This window comes from Schistocerca serialis, chromosome 4 (genome assembly GCF_023864345.2).
Source record: "Schistocerca serialis cubense isolate TAMUIC-IGC-003099 chromosome 4, iqSchSeri2.2, whole genome shotgun sequence".
NCBI classification, from domain to species: domain Eukaryota; kingdom Metazoa; phylum Arthropoda; class Insecta; order Orthoptera; family Acrididae; genus Schistocerca; species Schistocerca serialis.
Window position 1 is genome coordinate 549210263 of NC_064641.1, and position 15686 is coordinate 549225948.

General features: G+C 41.6%; 1 protein-coding gene across 1 annotated transcript in view; it reads left to right on the forward strand.

Annotated features, from left to right (window-relative positions):
* Window positions 1-15345, forward strand: part of LOC126474602 (aminopeptidase N-like) — a 179752-nt gene extending 164407 nt beyond the window's left edge. The window contains exon 16 of the mRNA XM_050102078.1: window positions 15193-15345. Within this exon, the coding sequence (XP_049958035.1) occupies window positions 15193-15345 (153 nt within the window). The remainder of the gene's footprint in view (window positions 1-15192) is intronic.
* The last annotated feature ends 341 nt before the right edge of the window (window positions 15346-15686 follow it).

Sequence of the window (15686 nt, forward strand, 5' to 3'; positions counted from 1 at the left end):
ATGGATATGTCCTGTACGCTGTCTCCTGTACATTTTCATGGAATTCTCCTAATAAACCAAAGTCAACTATTCACCTTCCCTACATATGATGTTACGAGGGCAGTTCAAAAGGTATCTGACTTCTATTTACAAAATCAATCTTTACTGAAATACAATTATTTGATGCTGTTCGCCTTCAAAGTAGCCCTCTTTAGCTTCCACACATCTCTCCCAATGCTGCTGCCACTGCTGGAAGCATCACTGAAGAGCCTCTTTTGGCATGGTGCACAACTGCTACATCAAATTCTGTATAATTTTATCCCTTTTCTGAAACCCGGTTCCTTACAGAGTCTTTTTCATTTTAGGCAAAGCCAGAAGTCACTTGGTGTTAGGTCAGGGAAATAAGGAGGCTGATAAATCTCAGCTGTTTTGTGTTTGGCCATTAACTGAGAACAGTAAGTGGGTGTGTTATCATGGTGAAAATGCCAACAGTCCACTGCCCACAAACCTGGTGCTGGGATGGTTCCTTTAAGAGGGCATGGCTGACTTCCCTTCCCATCCTTCCCTAATCTGATGGGACCAATTACATCACTGTTTGGTCCCCTTCCCTGAGTCAACCAACCACAAGTCTGGCTGTTTGCATCTGACTGCTTCATGAAGGTGACACAAAATCTCTTGATAATACTCCTTATTAACATTAGTACATTCTGGGGTGTATGTGTGAAGGACGACACCATTGGAGTTGAAAAAGATGATCAGCATGACTTTCATAATGCTGTGGACCTGCCTTGCTTTTTTGGGTCTCAGGGATGATGGATGCTTTCACCGTAATGAGTGGAACTTTTTTCTGGTTCGCACCCATAAACCCAGGACTCATCACCAGTGATATCTGTGTTAAGAAAGTTGGGATTACTGTTCACAGTATCCAGCATGTCCTGTGCAATGTCCAAAGAAAGCTGCTTCCGCTCAGTTGTTAGCAGCTTGGCACAAAATTTGCGGAAATCCTTCTGAAAGCCAAATGTTCATTTAAAATGGAATGAATGGATCCAGTACTAATTTCAACATTGTTCAAAAGTTCTATGATCATGATTCACCTATCTTGCATCACCAGGGTCCTTATGTGATCAATAACAACCTCATTTGCTTATGCTGAGGGCCTGTCTGTACTTGCTTCACCCACTGATAAGCAGCTATCTTTAAAGCTGTTGTACCACTCCTTTATCTGTGTGGTACATGTTGCTTCATCCACAAACACTTGTTAAATCTTGCAGATTGTTTCAACTTGAGAATAGTCAAGCTTAAAACATAATTTGGGGAATAATGTTCCACTTTTTATGTCATTTTGCCCACATTAAAAAATCTGACAACAACCACTTACATATGTTCAGCTGCCAATGGCTAGCAAAAAAATTGTTTTTGCAGCCATGAAAAATATCAGGCTTGCACACTAAATATGTGTACAAATGTAGTGTGTGCGCACACCCTAAGACCATTGTTAGTTTCAGCAATAAAAAATAAGTCTCTGTTGGTACATTATGGCCAGGGGACATTGGCTGGTATGTATTTCTCAATTCAAAAAACTTAACCAACAGCCATATATTATGAATTATTTCATTTTATATATCAAATGCTACTAGTTTCAGCAACTTTTCCATATTAACAAGCTTACTGTAAGGTGCCATAAAACTGGAATCGTAAATCAGAATCATTACGCAACTGATTCATATGGAAGGGTGACACCATCATATGAATCAGTTTCATAATGGTTTGGATTTATGGTTCCAGTTTTATGGCATCATACGATAAGCCTGTTAATACAAAAAAAGCTTATGGGGCCTGAAGATGGTAATATTGAGTTGCTGAAACTGGTAGCATCTGATATAGAAAATAAAATAACCCAAAATATATTGTCACAGCAGAAGGTGAGTAGCACCATGGTGTAGTGGATATGACACTAAACTGTTGCATGGAGGGTCATGAATTCAAAACTCACCTGGATCGTACAATTTTAATTTCTTATTCAGTCTGAGTACATTCTAGAAGTATCCACAAATGTCAAGAATCATTGTACTAGAATGTTCTGTAGCTGTATATATACTGTATGTGTACTGGCCGGAGGCAGTTCGCTCTGCGCTCTTATATGTGCGAGTGCTGAATAAACCTTCATTAAGTGAAGTTAGTGTTTGTCATTCACCTAATTACACCTTCTTCTACTTGTCATTATTTTGGTGGAGGCGCTGGGTATTGGAACTTGTGGTACTGCACATTATTGACGACACAGTGGCTCCCATCAGGCCATGACAGAGCCGCCATTTACGTGGCGGTAAACCTGAGTTTGAATCCTATTCAACAGATCGCAATCTATCGGAGAGAGAAGAAGAAGAGGACATTACAATGACAGCAACTGTGTGCCACCATATGGACATCCTTCCGTGTGCTCTGGTGACGATGGCCAAGATCCAAACAAGTGGCTGAAGGTATATGAGCGTATAGCTGAATTTAACAAATGGGATGATGCCATGTGTTTGGCTAACAATTTTTCCTGCTTGGAGAGCACTGCCAAACAATGGTATGAGAACAATGAGGAGAAGTTAACAAGCTGAGAAGTATTCCAGGCGGAATTGCACAAGTATTTCGGCGACACACAATGACAGAGGTGCAAGGCTGAAGATAAATTAAAGTACAGTGCACAGCGTCCAGGAGAAACTACAGCTTCCTACCTTCAAGACATCTTGCAGCTGTATAAAATAGTGGATCCTAGAATGAAGGAGGAAGATAAGGTTGCAGATCTCATGAAGGGTGTTGCTGAGGACATGTATCAAGCCCTACTCCTGAAGGAGGTTTCGACAGCATACAACTTCATAAAATGGTGCCAGTATATCAAGAAAATTTATCAAAAAAGAATTACACCAAGAAGTTTGAACGGCTTCACAACATTGTATTGATGTCTGTGATGGAGGAAGCAACTGATTTCACAAGTGTTCTTCATCAGATAGTGAGAGAGGAAGTGGAGAAGGCACCTGGATTGCATGGTGAGCAGAAAACCAAGACACTTCAAGAGGTCATAAGGGAGGAAGTGGAACAGACATTGAACCAAATCTCTCGCCCTTCATTTCCCTTTAAAACGGTGAAAAAGTTGAGACCCAGGCAGAGTTAAGTTCCTACAATGCCGCATGACGAACCTGTTTGGGCACCAAGGAAGACTGACATCTGGAGGACCCAGGATAACCAACCCGTATGGTTCCACTGTGGACGAGCGGGACATGTGGTGCACTATTGTCGAGAAAGGCGGCGGATATTTGCTGATGCCCAAGCAAGAAGACAGCATACCGATCTTAGCAAACGCCAACTCCGGGACAACGAAGATGAACAAGATGATGCGGGTGCACGACGGCGTAGATCACCATTACCGCAAGCTAGCCACTGGAGAGGACACTCCCCAACACGTTGATCAAGGTCTCCATCACCGTTTACAGGCTCCAGCCGATCACCTAGCTGCCACAACCTGGAAAACTATAGGGTGCGACCTTCCTTGGCAGTGAGGCTGCCGAAGAGAAAACTCCTACGCCATCGATCACTGCAAAAATAATAGGAAACTACATAGATATCCTCATGGATGGCTGACCAGCCCAAGCTCTTGTGGACTCTGGAGTCTCATATTCAGTCATTTTGGAGAAGTTCCGTCACCAGTTGCAGAAAACCATGTTCGACGACAGCAAAACACCTCTGCTGAAGGTGGCTAATGGGAAATATGTAAAACCTACATGAAGATGTACCATTCATGTGGGTATAAGAGGCCATACACAGCCCTTATAATTCATCATCTTACAAGAGTGCAGTCATGACATCACTCTCGGATGGGACCTTTTGAAAGCTTCTCAGGCAATTATAGATTGTGGTTACTCGAAGATTATGCTAGACGAGATGAGATACTGTGGACAGAAAGATGCGCATCTGAGTGTGTGGAAACTATGTGTGTTGGATGAAGTTATCATTCCTGCTGTCAGCGCTAGAAAGGTAACTGTCAAGCCATGCATCAACCTGTGGATCTTGTAGTGATATGTAAGAGAAGCTTACCACTGAAAAATAACTTGGTCATCCCAGCCTCTGTCATCTCGTTTAAGAATGGATTCGGTGAATTGTAGATAGTTAACTGTCACCAAGAACCGCAGATCCTTCCAAGATGCATGTGCACAGTAACTACTGAGCCATTAATTGAAGAACAGCTGAGCATCATAGAAACATCCAATGCCGTGTCTGTGGGTGAAATTGGTGCTACCACTACGAGGCAAGATCTTCTAGCTCAATTATCACCAGATCTCACTAAGGAACAACAGATGAAGCAACTTGCCATTCTTCAAGAAATCTCTGAATGCTTCAGTCCACAGGTGAAGAGCAAATTAGACAAATCGACGGTGAAGCTCCGGATTAGCATGGGAGACCATCAACCAATAAGCCAGAGAGCATACCACGTGTCAGCAACGGAACATTGAATAATTCATGACAAAGTAGAGAAAATGATGAAGAATGACGTCATTCAGCCTTCACATAGTTAGTTAGTTATGTGTTCCATTGATCAACAGCACAGAAAAACCGTTATGATGTGGAACGCGTGAGGCGATTACGACAATGGACACTGTGTTTTCGTTACATCCTGATGACGTGGATGACAACTACATTGGCCAGATGTTAACCAGAGTTGAGGAAGCTCAGCAGTTAGCTCAACTCCGCACACTACAGGCTCAAGAAAACCATCACCAAAGGTATGACGTGAGCCACCCCCCTGTTGTCTAACAGCCTGGTGACCTCGTCTGGATCTTCACTCCTGTTCAGAAGGTTGGTCTCTCTGAGAAGCTCCTCAGGCGCTACTTTGGACCTTATAAGGTTGTAAGCCAGTTGTCTGATGTTACTTATGAAGTTGAAGGTTTCAACTCCAACACAAGACGATGAAAGATCAGAGATAAGGTCCATGTCCTTTGAATGAAGCCCTATAAGGATCCTGCAACCCAGGGTAAATTTGAAGCTCCAGCAACAGGCAACAAGTGGAAAGGTGACAAAAAGCATCGTGGCAAAAGAAGTTCTAAGAAGATTACCACCAGGGCGAGAATCAGTCATCAGGAACCGGAGTATGCAGGACCAATGACTCGTACCTGGACTAGGTGAAATGTAACACTGAGACACTGTTCCCTTAAGGAGGGAGCAATGTCACAGCAGAAGCTGAGTAGCACCGTGGTTTAGCGGATATGATACTAACTGTTGCATGGAGGGTTGTGAGTTCAAAACTCTCTTGGACTGTACTATTTTAATTTCTATATTCAGTTTGAGTACATTCTATAAGCATCCACAAATGTCAAGAATCATTGTACTGGAATGTTCTGTAGCTGTATATATACTGTATGTGTACTGGCCAGAGGCAATTTTCTCTGCACTCTTGAATGTGCAAGTGCTGAATAAACCTTCATTAAGTGAAGTTAGTGATCATCCTTCATCTAATTACACCTTCTTCTACTTGACAATATGGCTGTTGGTTAAGTTCTTTGAATCGAGATAAAAAATAAGGTTCAATACATTTTGAATAGCCCTTGTACATTCTCATTCCATTTTACTGCTAACTGGTGATGAGGTAAACGTTTGATACCAAGCTCGTGCAACTAGTCAAACAGCAACAGCAACAGCTGCTCCTGTAGCAGCAGTTGCTCCGGCAGTTTCAGCATCATCAACAGCAGTTCTAACAACAATTTCAAATGTTGTACAATTGCTAACAGGTTCAGGGTTTCCAAACCATCCAGGCTGTGGTCACTTCCCAGCCTGAATGCCAACCACTTGTGCTTGCACCATTTAATGACATTAAAGAGGATTGAGACACTTATTTGTGGTGGCTGACACCACACTTTCCCATATTGCAGGTTTTGGATGATTCTCTCTGATGATCATCCTTCCTGTTTTGGGCTTCCCCAGAGATGCTTTCATTGTTAAAGAAGTTGAGAAGTGGACTCCATTCTCGAATCCAGTTGCACTTATGTTCAAAGAGATGTGTTAATTGCTGTCCAGTTTTTATTTCCAATGAGTCCACTTGGTCACATTGTGCATTGAGTTCCATTAATACCACAATTACTTACCATTTGTGGGCAACAGATTTGCAAGGGTTGAGTCAATGTTGTAATCTCCCTTGTACAAATTCAGCTTGCAAAACTTCATATGCAGATTCACTGATCTGAGATTTTGTAGTCCAACTGGCTCCTGATCTGGAAGTTTCTACTGTAATTCCCCAACTGGACAACCTTCCCCTATACAATATTATGAAAATCATGCATTCTTTTGAAATCACACAGGCTGCAAATTAATGCGTCATGCCTCATCCTCAGGTAGCAATGATCCAGCAGCATCATGATTCAATGGTTCTGAATGTCTCCTAGACTCTGAGTAGCCTGCCATGACTCGTTGAGGTAAGCAGTGGGGGTCTCTCATCATGTCCTGATTGCTTCATTTCACACCTGCATGCACACTGTCCAGATCATTGGGCACAAAGCATTCATTATGGGAAATGTGAGCATCTCCTCATTGTTTGTTGTGAACCATCAATACAGTCAGATTCCACCACCCACATGCATCATGGAATGGTGAATGAACTTCAGGCAGCTGTTTCTCAGGGTGATCCTTCTACTTTTAAGTTGCTTATGACCCTCATGACTGCAACCCACGATCTCTGCTACCAGCTTGACACATGAGCACTGTTTCTTTAACCACCGTCCACATATACGCTCATCTTGGTTCCCCTGACTTGGCCCCACCCTTCCTTATGTTGGTCACCTATGGAAACAGTTCAGTTCCTCTCCAGGGTCAATTCATAGTTAACACTACATAGAAACTGGTCATCCAGTTGATAAATCTGTTTGTTGTTGATAGACCCTGACCTGGCAACTTTTATAGCCTCAGTGCCTTCTTTCTGTTTGGATTCTCCATCACTGACAATGTTTGTGTCATATCCAACATAGTTCCCTACTAGGACCTTGACAACCTCTGTATTGCCTTTGTACCTCTGTTTGGCCCTGGCCTTGGGTGTGCCACATTTCTGCCAAGTGTGACTTCTTCCTCTCTCTTCAGGGGAGGTTGTTAAGCAAGAACTTGATCACTTCTACACAGATGGGGTAATTAAACATGTCAGAATTAGTGCTTGGGCCACACCCCAAGTGGTGGTCTGTAAACCAAAAGGCTCTGTCTGACTATGTGGAGATTTTAAGTCAACAATCAATGCCCAGGCATGAGTAGAAAACTTCTGCATCCTGCACTCAGAGGACTTCATCACAATTATCGTTGGTGGTGATTATTCCATAAGACAGACATGGCTGAAGCATATTTGCAGGTACATCTGGATGAGGAATCACAATGCTTTATGGTCACCAAAGGCTTGTACAAATACAGGTGCTTGCCCTTTAGAATCTTTTCCACTCTGGTGATTTTTCCAGATATACCCAGAACAATTAACCGTTTCCATTCCTACTTGTACTAACTATTAGATAACATAACTGTCACAGGTGCTACATGTCAGGATCATCTGTGCAACCTTGGTACACTCTTTACCACATCACATGATGCAGAGCTCAGGTGCTGTTTACACAAATGTCACTTTCTTCAGGAGCAGGTGGAATACCTGTGCCACTGGCACAATAAAGATGGGATCCACACCACTGGCTGCAACGTTTCTGCCTTTGACTCTCTATCTTGCCCCAAAAACTGACAGGAGGTTCAGGCTTTTTTTATGGAAAGTAAATTATTCTAAGTTCCCCCCACATGCAGCCCACATTATGCATACACTCAGCAAGCTGCAAAAGAAACCTGTTCAGTACAGATGGACATCTGCCTGTGATCATGCTTTCACACAGCTGAAGTTCATGTTGCATTGGTTTCCTGCATTATGCCCTTTACTCCACTGTATCCCCTGGTTTTGGCCATGAGTGCTCATTCCTGTGGCACTGACATGGAACTGATTCATAGGAATGATGGTGGTACAGAGTAGCTGATTGCCTGAGCATCAAATACACTTACATCTTCTCAAATGAACTACTTGCAGTTCAAGAAAGAGGCTTTGGTAATCATCTTTGTCTTTAAGAAGTTCCACATTTACCTTTCCAGGACCAAGTTTATCCTCATTATGTACCGCAAGCTGCTCTTGGATCTCTTTTGACCCTGCTCTCGGCTTCTGAAATGGACAGCACAACGCCTCCAGCACTCAATGCTTTTCCTCAGCTCCTACGTTTATACCATTAAATACAAGCTCATGGCAGAACACACAAATGTAGATGCCCTTTCCCACCTGCTCTCAGAGCCTGACCAGCATTTGACTGACAGGAAATCTTCTGTTTCCACAATGAGAAGAATGATGGCACATTTTGGATGGACTCATTAATGCTACTCACATCACCGTGAACATGCGTTGTGTCCCCATCTTGTGGTGTGATATGCACTGTGTGCACCATGGGTGCCCCTTTCTTTTTAAAAGTCTGCTGATCCCAAGCTCTGGGCCTGTGCTTGCCACTCCAACCAATCGTCCATCTTTTCCAATGTTTTCCTACTTCACACATATGCAGATATTCACTGTGTCATCATCCCATCTACCCTGCACTGATATGTTTGCACCTCCTCCATTGTGGGTATTGTGGCATATCACAGATGAAGCCTCTTGTGGAGCACCATGCATACTAGTAGGGACAGAACAGATGTGTGGTGTCCATGGTATGCAGCTGTTTTGCTTGTGCCTGGCACAGGGGTAGCTTCTAACATTTTTGATGACAAGAATGTGTGAAGTTGGATTGAAACCTTCCTATTTCTTTTACAAGCATCAACTTACTTGGTATGCAGAGCCGATCTTCTTCTCTGGATAGCTGGCTACATCAGTCTCCAAAAACTACTTCTCCGAAGAGTGATGGTAGTTAAAGGAATATATAAGACTCTCTCTCTACTCATGAAATAAGTAGGTACTCAAAGAATACTTTTAGTTCACTGTCGGTATATTTCAACTTTCATAAAGAACAAATTGTCATTCCTCACATAAATATTTGATTTCTTGTAAGTCACCCATGTCGTCTTACATTAGACACAATTAAGATACATTTACTACAGAGTTGGTTTAACAACTACAGAAATCCTAAACATGTTTTGCATCTAGCAAGTCTGTGTTAAAAGTTACTAAAAATCTTTTTTCATTCAATTGTTCTTTCATTACTAACAATAGTCACAGTTACAAAACAGCACAGAATAACACAGAAGTTCCTTGGTTCTGCCATGAGCTTTCATTACAACTTCCATGGACTGACTGACAAGTACTTGTTGGTGCCGTTCGACCGCTGTGTCTACAGACTTCTCACGATAAACTTTGGACCTGCACACACAGACAGGTGATGTGCAGTAGATAGAGTTCCTTTCTTCCCACTCACATCTAATATATTGTGTGTTCTGAGATGGTGGAAGATCGAGTGGTTCTAGAATTTACGCCAGAATTCTTGAAGCACTACATGTCGCGCCGCCCCCCCCCCCCCCCCCCCCCAGATTGAACACACAATATTTTATACAATTATTATGTACATTAATATCACACATATTAAAAATTCATATTTCAACAGTATACATTTCTTTTCTTTTAATAATCATGAGGACTATAATTTTTTTTTCTTTTTTCTGCTATCTTTCCAATCGTAAACTCCAGTTGATCATGACACATGAGTAATCTGCTTTCTGTTCTCGCCTTTTGTACTACCTTTCCTAATTATGTACTAATTGTTGTATTTTTGTGTAGTTTGGAGGAACCCTGGGCAAAATGAAAGTGTTCTTTTGACACTCGTAAACTTCCATAAAACGTAATAATGCTAGTTGTGCATAGAATTCAAACTTAGCAGAATAATCCCTATAAAATGTGTGACTTCTGTCATGATACTCTCCCCTTCTCCTAGGATAAGTACCTATACCTTGCATGTAGGTTGACCTTTGAAAGCACTTCCTCTTTCCATTCTGGTAGGTATGCCCCTTTATACAACATTCCTATTTTTCAGACCACAGGTCATCGTATCTCTGTGTAGGTACACCTGCCCTGTATACTTAGTAAATGCTGGGTATGCGCCCCTTATCCTTTCTGAGTAGGCCTCATGGTTCATTACCCTAGTATACATTTCTATGTATACTATAATTAAGTAGTTTCTGGTAAAGCTACAAATCTATTTTACACTTCACATTCACTTTTATAATACATCATTTAATCCCTGGAGTCCTCCTCTTCCTCTCAACTCATATACTCTTAGTATATACTATGTCTACCTATAATTCAAGTCTCTCTATCCTACTGTTCATCAATTTATCAGAGTATTTGGTGCATTGACTTTTCTTAAATAAGCATCATGATTAACTCCAATCCTGCTTGCATTCTCTTTCATTACTCATGCCTCCTTCTTATGTACACTCGATGTGTGTATGTTTCCCTATGTACAAATATTCTTTCCCCTACAATACCTGGCAGTTCTCACATCACAACAGGTTTCTAGTCTGTAATTTTATAATGTTTGTTTATAAATGTAATTTTGTGTGTATGCAGATGTGTGTTCATGTAGTCTGATTCTTCAGCCTTCTTATCTGCAGAGAAGATGTAGGATATTGGAAACCATGGAAACCAGGAAGAACTTCTGCAATAAAAGTAGATGAATATGGAAAGAGGGAAAAATACATAGGTCCTCAAATGAGAAGTAAGAAAGGAAATAAATAGAAATGGTTGCTAAGATTGAAGAAGAGAAAGAAGATAGCCCCAAAGACAGGAACCCCCCCCCCCCCCCCCTTCCGCAGGATCCCTACCTCACAGGTACTTGAGTGAGACGCCAGAGGAAGTTTGATGTTAAATCGTCTCCTACAGAATGGACATTCCCACCTTCACCTTTGAGGTCCCCGAAGGAAATCTTAGCAACCCTATGGAAACAGCTAATGGTGAAGAATCAGTCACACTTGTTTGCAAGGGTGGTTTGAAAGGTGGGGTGTGCGTTTTGTGCTAGTCATGATTTATGTGTTCTCGTAAACCATGCTTTTATCAACAATACCCACCTGTTTTAAAACTTATGCAAACTCTCCCATCTACATCACATCTAATAAAAGCTATAAAATATTCTATACAAAATAGAAAATTATACACAATGGTCTAACAGTTGTTCAGTTCGTCACATTATATTATATTTTCCACAGACATAATATTCTTATTCTGTTTATTTCATGTCTAGAGATCACTTTCTTTCTTATTCTGTGATTCTCCTAAGTTGTAATCATATCCAGTTTTCTATGTAATAAGATTATAGGATAGTTTGACATTTTAGGAATAGATGACAGAATAGTTTAAGATTTTAAAGGAATTTGGTGCAGGAAAACTATTTTGGTAGAAATACTGAAAACAACTGGGGATCTGATGATCGTCACTTGGCCCATTAACTCAGAATGTTAACATCCCTGTGGGATAGATGACTCCGCCCGGGTCCCATGGATCTGATATTAACTTTTCTTGTGCACTGGCAGACAAGTGAGCGGATGTGTAATCAGCACCAGTGAACAGTAACAGGTGCCGGTGGCATCGGTTGTTGGTTTCCGCATAGGCGTCGGTGGACAGATGTGGAGGTAGGTTAGCACTGGTGAACAGCAACTGATACCAGAGGTGTCGGATGTTGGTTTCCGCATCTGTGTCCCCTTGATGAGTGTGAGAGCTATCCACTCCCCGCACCAGATCTTCTTAGTCAAAGTGATCTCAGCATATTTCTTCTTAGAGAAACACACTGTAATCTGCTTCACTATTTCTCAATTCAAATTTTTTCTCTTTTGAATACTTGAGCATGTCCCAGAGTCTCGGAGCAAGTCCTTTATTGGGTTTGGTTTAGTTGATATGGCAACATACAACATCCACTTTTCTTGTTTTTTGGTCTTAAAATTCCTGTTTTTCGAGTCCTTTTTCACTGGTCACCACGTCCTAACATTTTTTGTGACAACTTTTTTAATAGGCCTTCTCTTCTGAAACTGTGCTCTTTCAGCAACACTGTCAGTATATTTGGACTCCATGTGCAATAACAAATTTGCGCTTTCAGTATAAATATTAGACTTCTTGTAAGTAGCCCATGTCATCTCACATTAGATACAATAAAAATACATTTACTACAGAGTTGGTTTAACAAGCACAAAAATCATAAACATGTCTTGCCTCTAGCAAGTCTGTGTTAAGAGTTACTAAAAATCTTTTTTTACTCAACTGTTCTTTCATCACTAACAATTGTCACAGTTACAAAACGGCACAGAATAACACAGAAGTCCCTTGGTTCTGCCATGCACTTTCATTACAACTTCCACGGACTGACCAGCAAGTACTTGTCGGTGCCATTCGACTGCCAAGTCTACAGATTTCTCAAGATAAACTTCAGGACAGCACACACAGACAGGTGACGTGCAGTAGATAGGGTTCCTTTCTCCCCACTCACATCTAAAACATCATGTGTTTGAGATGGTGGAAGGCCATGTGTTTCTAGAATTTACGCCGAAATTCTCGAAGCAGTACAAGCTCTGCTCCAGTCTTTTGCCCCTGGCCCACCCCCTACCATCCCTGGGATCACATTCATCTTGACTTTTCTGGCCCCTTTCTGGGATCTATGAGGCTCACTGTCATGGCTGCTTAGTCTAACAACCTACATGTGGTCAGTATGACGTCCACCACTGGTGGTATTCTCACTGCTCTCATCCCAATTCTCTCCATTGAAGGGCTTCCCTACACCATCATGTCAGATAATGGGGCCCAGTTATTGCAGTGACTTTCAAACAGTCCTGTACCTCTAATGGCATCAAGCACCAATGTAGTCTGCCATCTCACCTGTCCTCCAATGCCAAAGTGGAGCATATGGTGCATACATTTAAGCAATAAATGTTGAAAGTGGTGGGTACTTCCAATGAAACGGATGCACTCACGCTGTTTCTCAGCACCTACCATTCCACCCCTGTCCATGACCATGGCGCAGTAGTGCTCTTCTGTGGGCCGCAGCCACGTACTCTCATCCACTTCCTGGCCCCCTAATTGAGGGAAATCCAGACCCGGCATGCCAGGCACTTTCTGCTAGGTGCAGCCATGTGGGCCTACTCCACTTTTCTGCCTTCCCCAGAATCATCTAGGGTGCCTCCGACCCTATGTGCCCTTTTCAGGGGGAGGGATCTAGTGCCCCAGCCCAGCACATTTATAGACCTGCTGGATGGTATGGGCATCAGTGATTGCCAATAGGTGGCACTGCTGTAATTGCAGGTACTGCAGTTGCTGATCTAGGCACCACTACAAGTCATGCCTTTCCAGCCAGCCTATCAAGGTCTGCAATCACCCTTTAAACCTAGCACTGTGGCCTCTCCATCTGTTACTTGTGATTTCTCTGCATTACCATATATATCTCACTACACATTGTTGTCTCGGTTCTGAATTCTCTGCTTCTTAGAATTTTGACCTTGGTTTGCCCTTTAGACTTGTTATTCTGCCATACCATTTCCACTATCAGTCATTCTCTCATGTCACCCACCTGTTGTTCTCTGGTGAAGCGCTGTCAATGCTCTTGGCCAGTTGGCCAGCACTGCTGGTTCTGAAGTCATTTCCAGACGTGTTTGATTCCAGTCACTGTAGATATGAACATATCTAGTAGCACACCACTAATACTGTGTCATATTATTACAGCATTATGTTTCCTTTAACTTGCATTATTCCACATTTAGGGCAAGCTGCCTTTAATCTTATCAAACAGAAAGTCTATGCAAGTCACCTTTATCCTCCTATGGTCACTCAAAGAAAAACACACTACTGCACAATACAAACAACACCCTAATCAAACAGACACAGATTGCTGCCCATTCTGCCCATCAGATCATTTACACATACAGGGAACAAGAGTGGTCCCATCACACTTTCCTGGGGTCCTTCTGATGATACCTGTGTGTCTGATGAACAGTCACCATCCAGTGCAATGTAATGTATTCAGCTACTCAAAAATTCTTTGAGCCACTCACATATCTGATAACCTATTCTGTATGCTTGGATGTATGTTAGCAGTCTGCAGTGTGACAGTGTTTGAAATGTCTTCCAGTAATCTAGGACTATGGAATTTGCTTGTTGACCTTTGATCACACCTACAAAAAGTTACCTTAAAGAACTAATGACACAACTACCGATTAATATGCAAATCTCTTCAGTAAAAGTGGCCTAATGCCAAGGATCAATCACGACATAGTTCTCAGTTTCCAGATCCTGTCTAGAGCAGAAAAATTTGTAAGAGGTGTGGTCAAGCCTTTTTTTCTTTTCAGTGAAAGTCTGGTGAAAAGCAAGACATGAATAGTGAGCAATGTAAGTGAAGAAATAGGTTATGGTATAGACTATTGAAGAGTTTTGGCATGAATCTTCTGCCAGGCACTTAATTGTGAATAGCAGAGTAATCAAGTAGATGTAGGTGTAGACATAGATGTAGATGTAGGTGTAGATGTAGAGTTCAAATTTGCCATGAATTTTGTATTGGATGAGTATTTGCAGTCACCTTCAATAAACACTCTTGAATTGAATTCATACTGGACTAATGAAAGGCCATTTATTAGTCCCTTTGATCAATTAGATAAAAAAAATTACAGATTGAAAACATTTTACTGTATTGTTACTAAATGGCTGTCTTATGTATAAATGGGCTGCATATTTCAGAAGCCTGGCAAGCATCTGAGAACATAGGCACCACCTAGAATGATAATAATATTGTATAATCAGTTAAAGTACAGAGTATAGAAAACAGTCTTAAAATAATAAACACATGGAGCACACACAAAGAATCAACACTCAAGCTTTAGACTTACTTATCTATCCCAAGTCAAGAACAGATACCATCAGTGACCATGCAGCTCTCTTGGAATGAAATGATAATTAAATCAAGACCCTAAGCTGTTGACAGGCATTGATATACATTAACAGCGATGTTGAAAATGTGTGCCCCGAAAGGGACTCGAACCTGGTCGGGCCACACGTTTTCAGCTGTCCCCATCAATGTATATCAACACCTGTCAACAGCTTACGGTCTTGATTTAATTACCATTTCTCAAGGTTTGGCTCACATTACTACATGACAGGAGAGGTCGATAAAATTGTCAGGACATTTGACATATGATATAAGGGTTTCATACATTGTGTTTCTGTTGCAGGTAAGCTTGCTGGCAACCTCAATAGGGAACCAAGGACTGGCATCAGCAGCATCATCAAGGCATACTAGCTTAGTGCATTGTCATGCCTTGCATCATGCTGCCTCTCATTGGTTACAGCGCTGGATACAACAACGACAGCATAATGCTGTTTGAAGAATATGACATACACCTTGCTATACAAATCTTAAATGATTTACAGTATAAAAGGAGCTGAGTGCTTCATGTCTTTAACTGTATTTTTTTCATTGTTATACATTCTCAAGATCCTTTTACCATTTCCCAAAGTAGCCTGCTGACACATAAAGCATTGTTCATTGCACAGGAGGGACTTCATGTTTCACTAGGAATGCACAATTCCAACAAAAACAGACTGTATGTTTATACTGTATCTTTATACTGTCCCTAATCTTAATGCAAAAATTTGAACAATTATTTTAAGGCATTGCTGCAGATTCTTGTCTATTCCTTTAAACAAAGTTCATTCAGCTTCACAC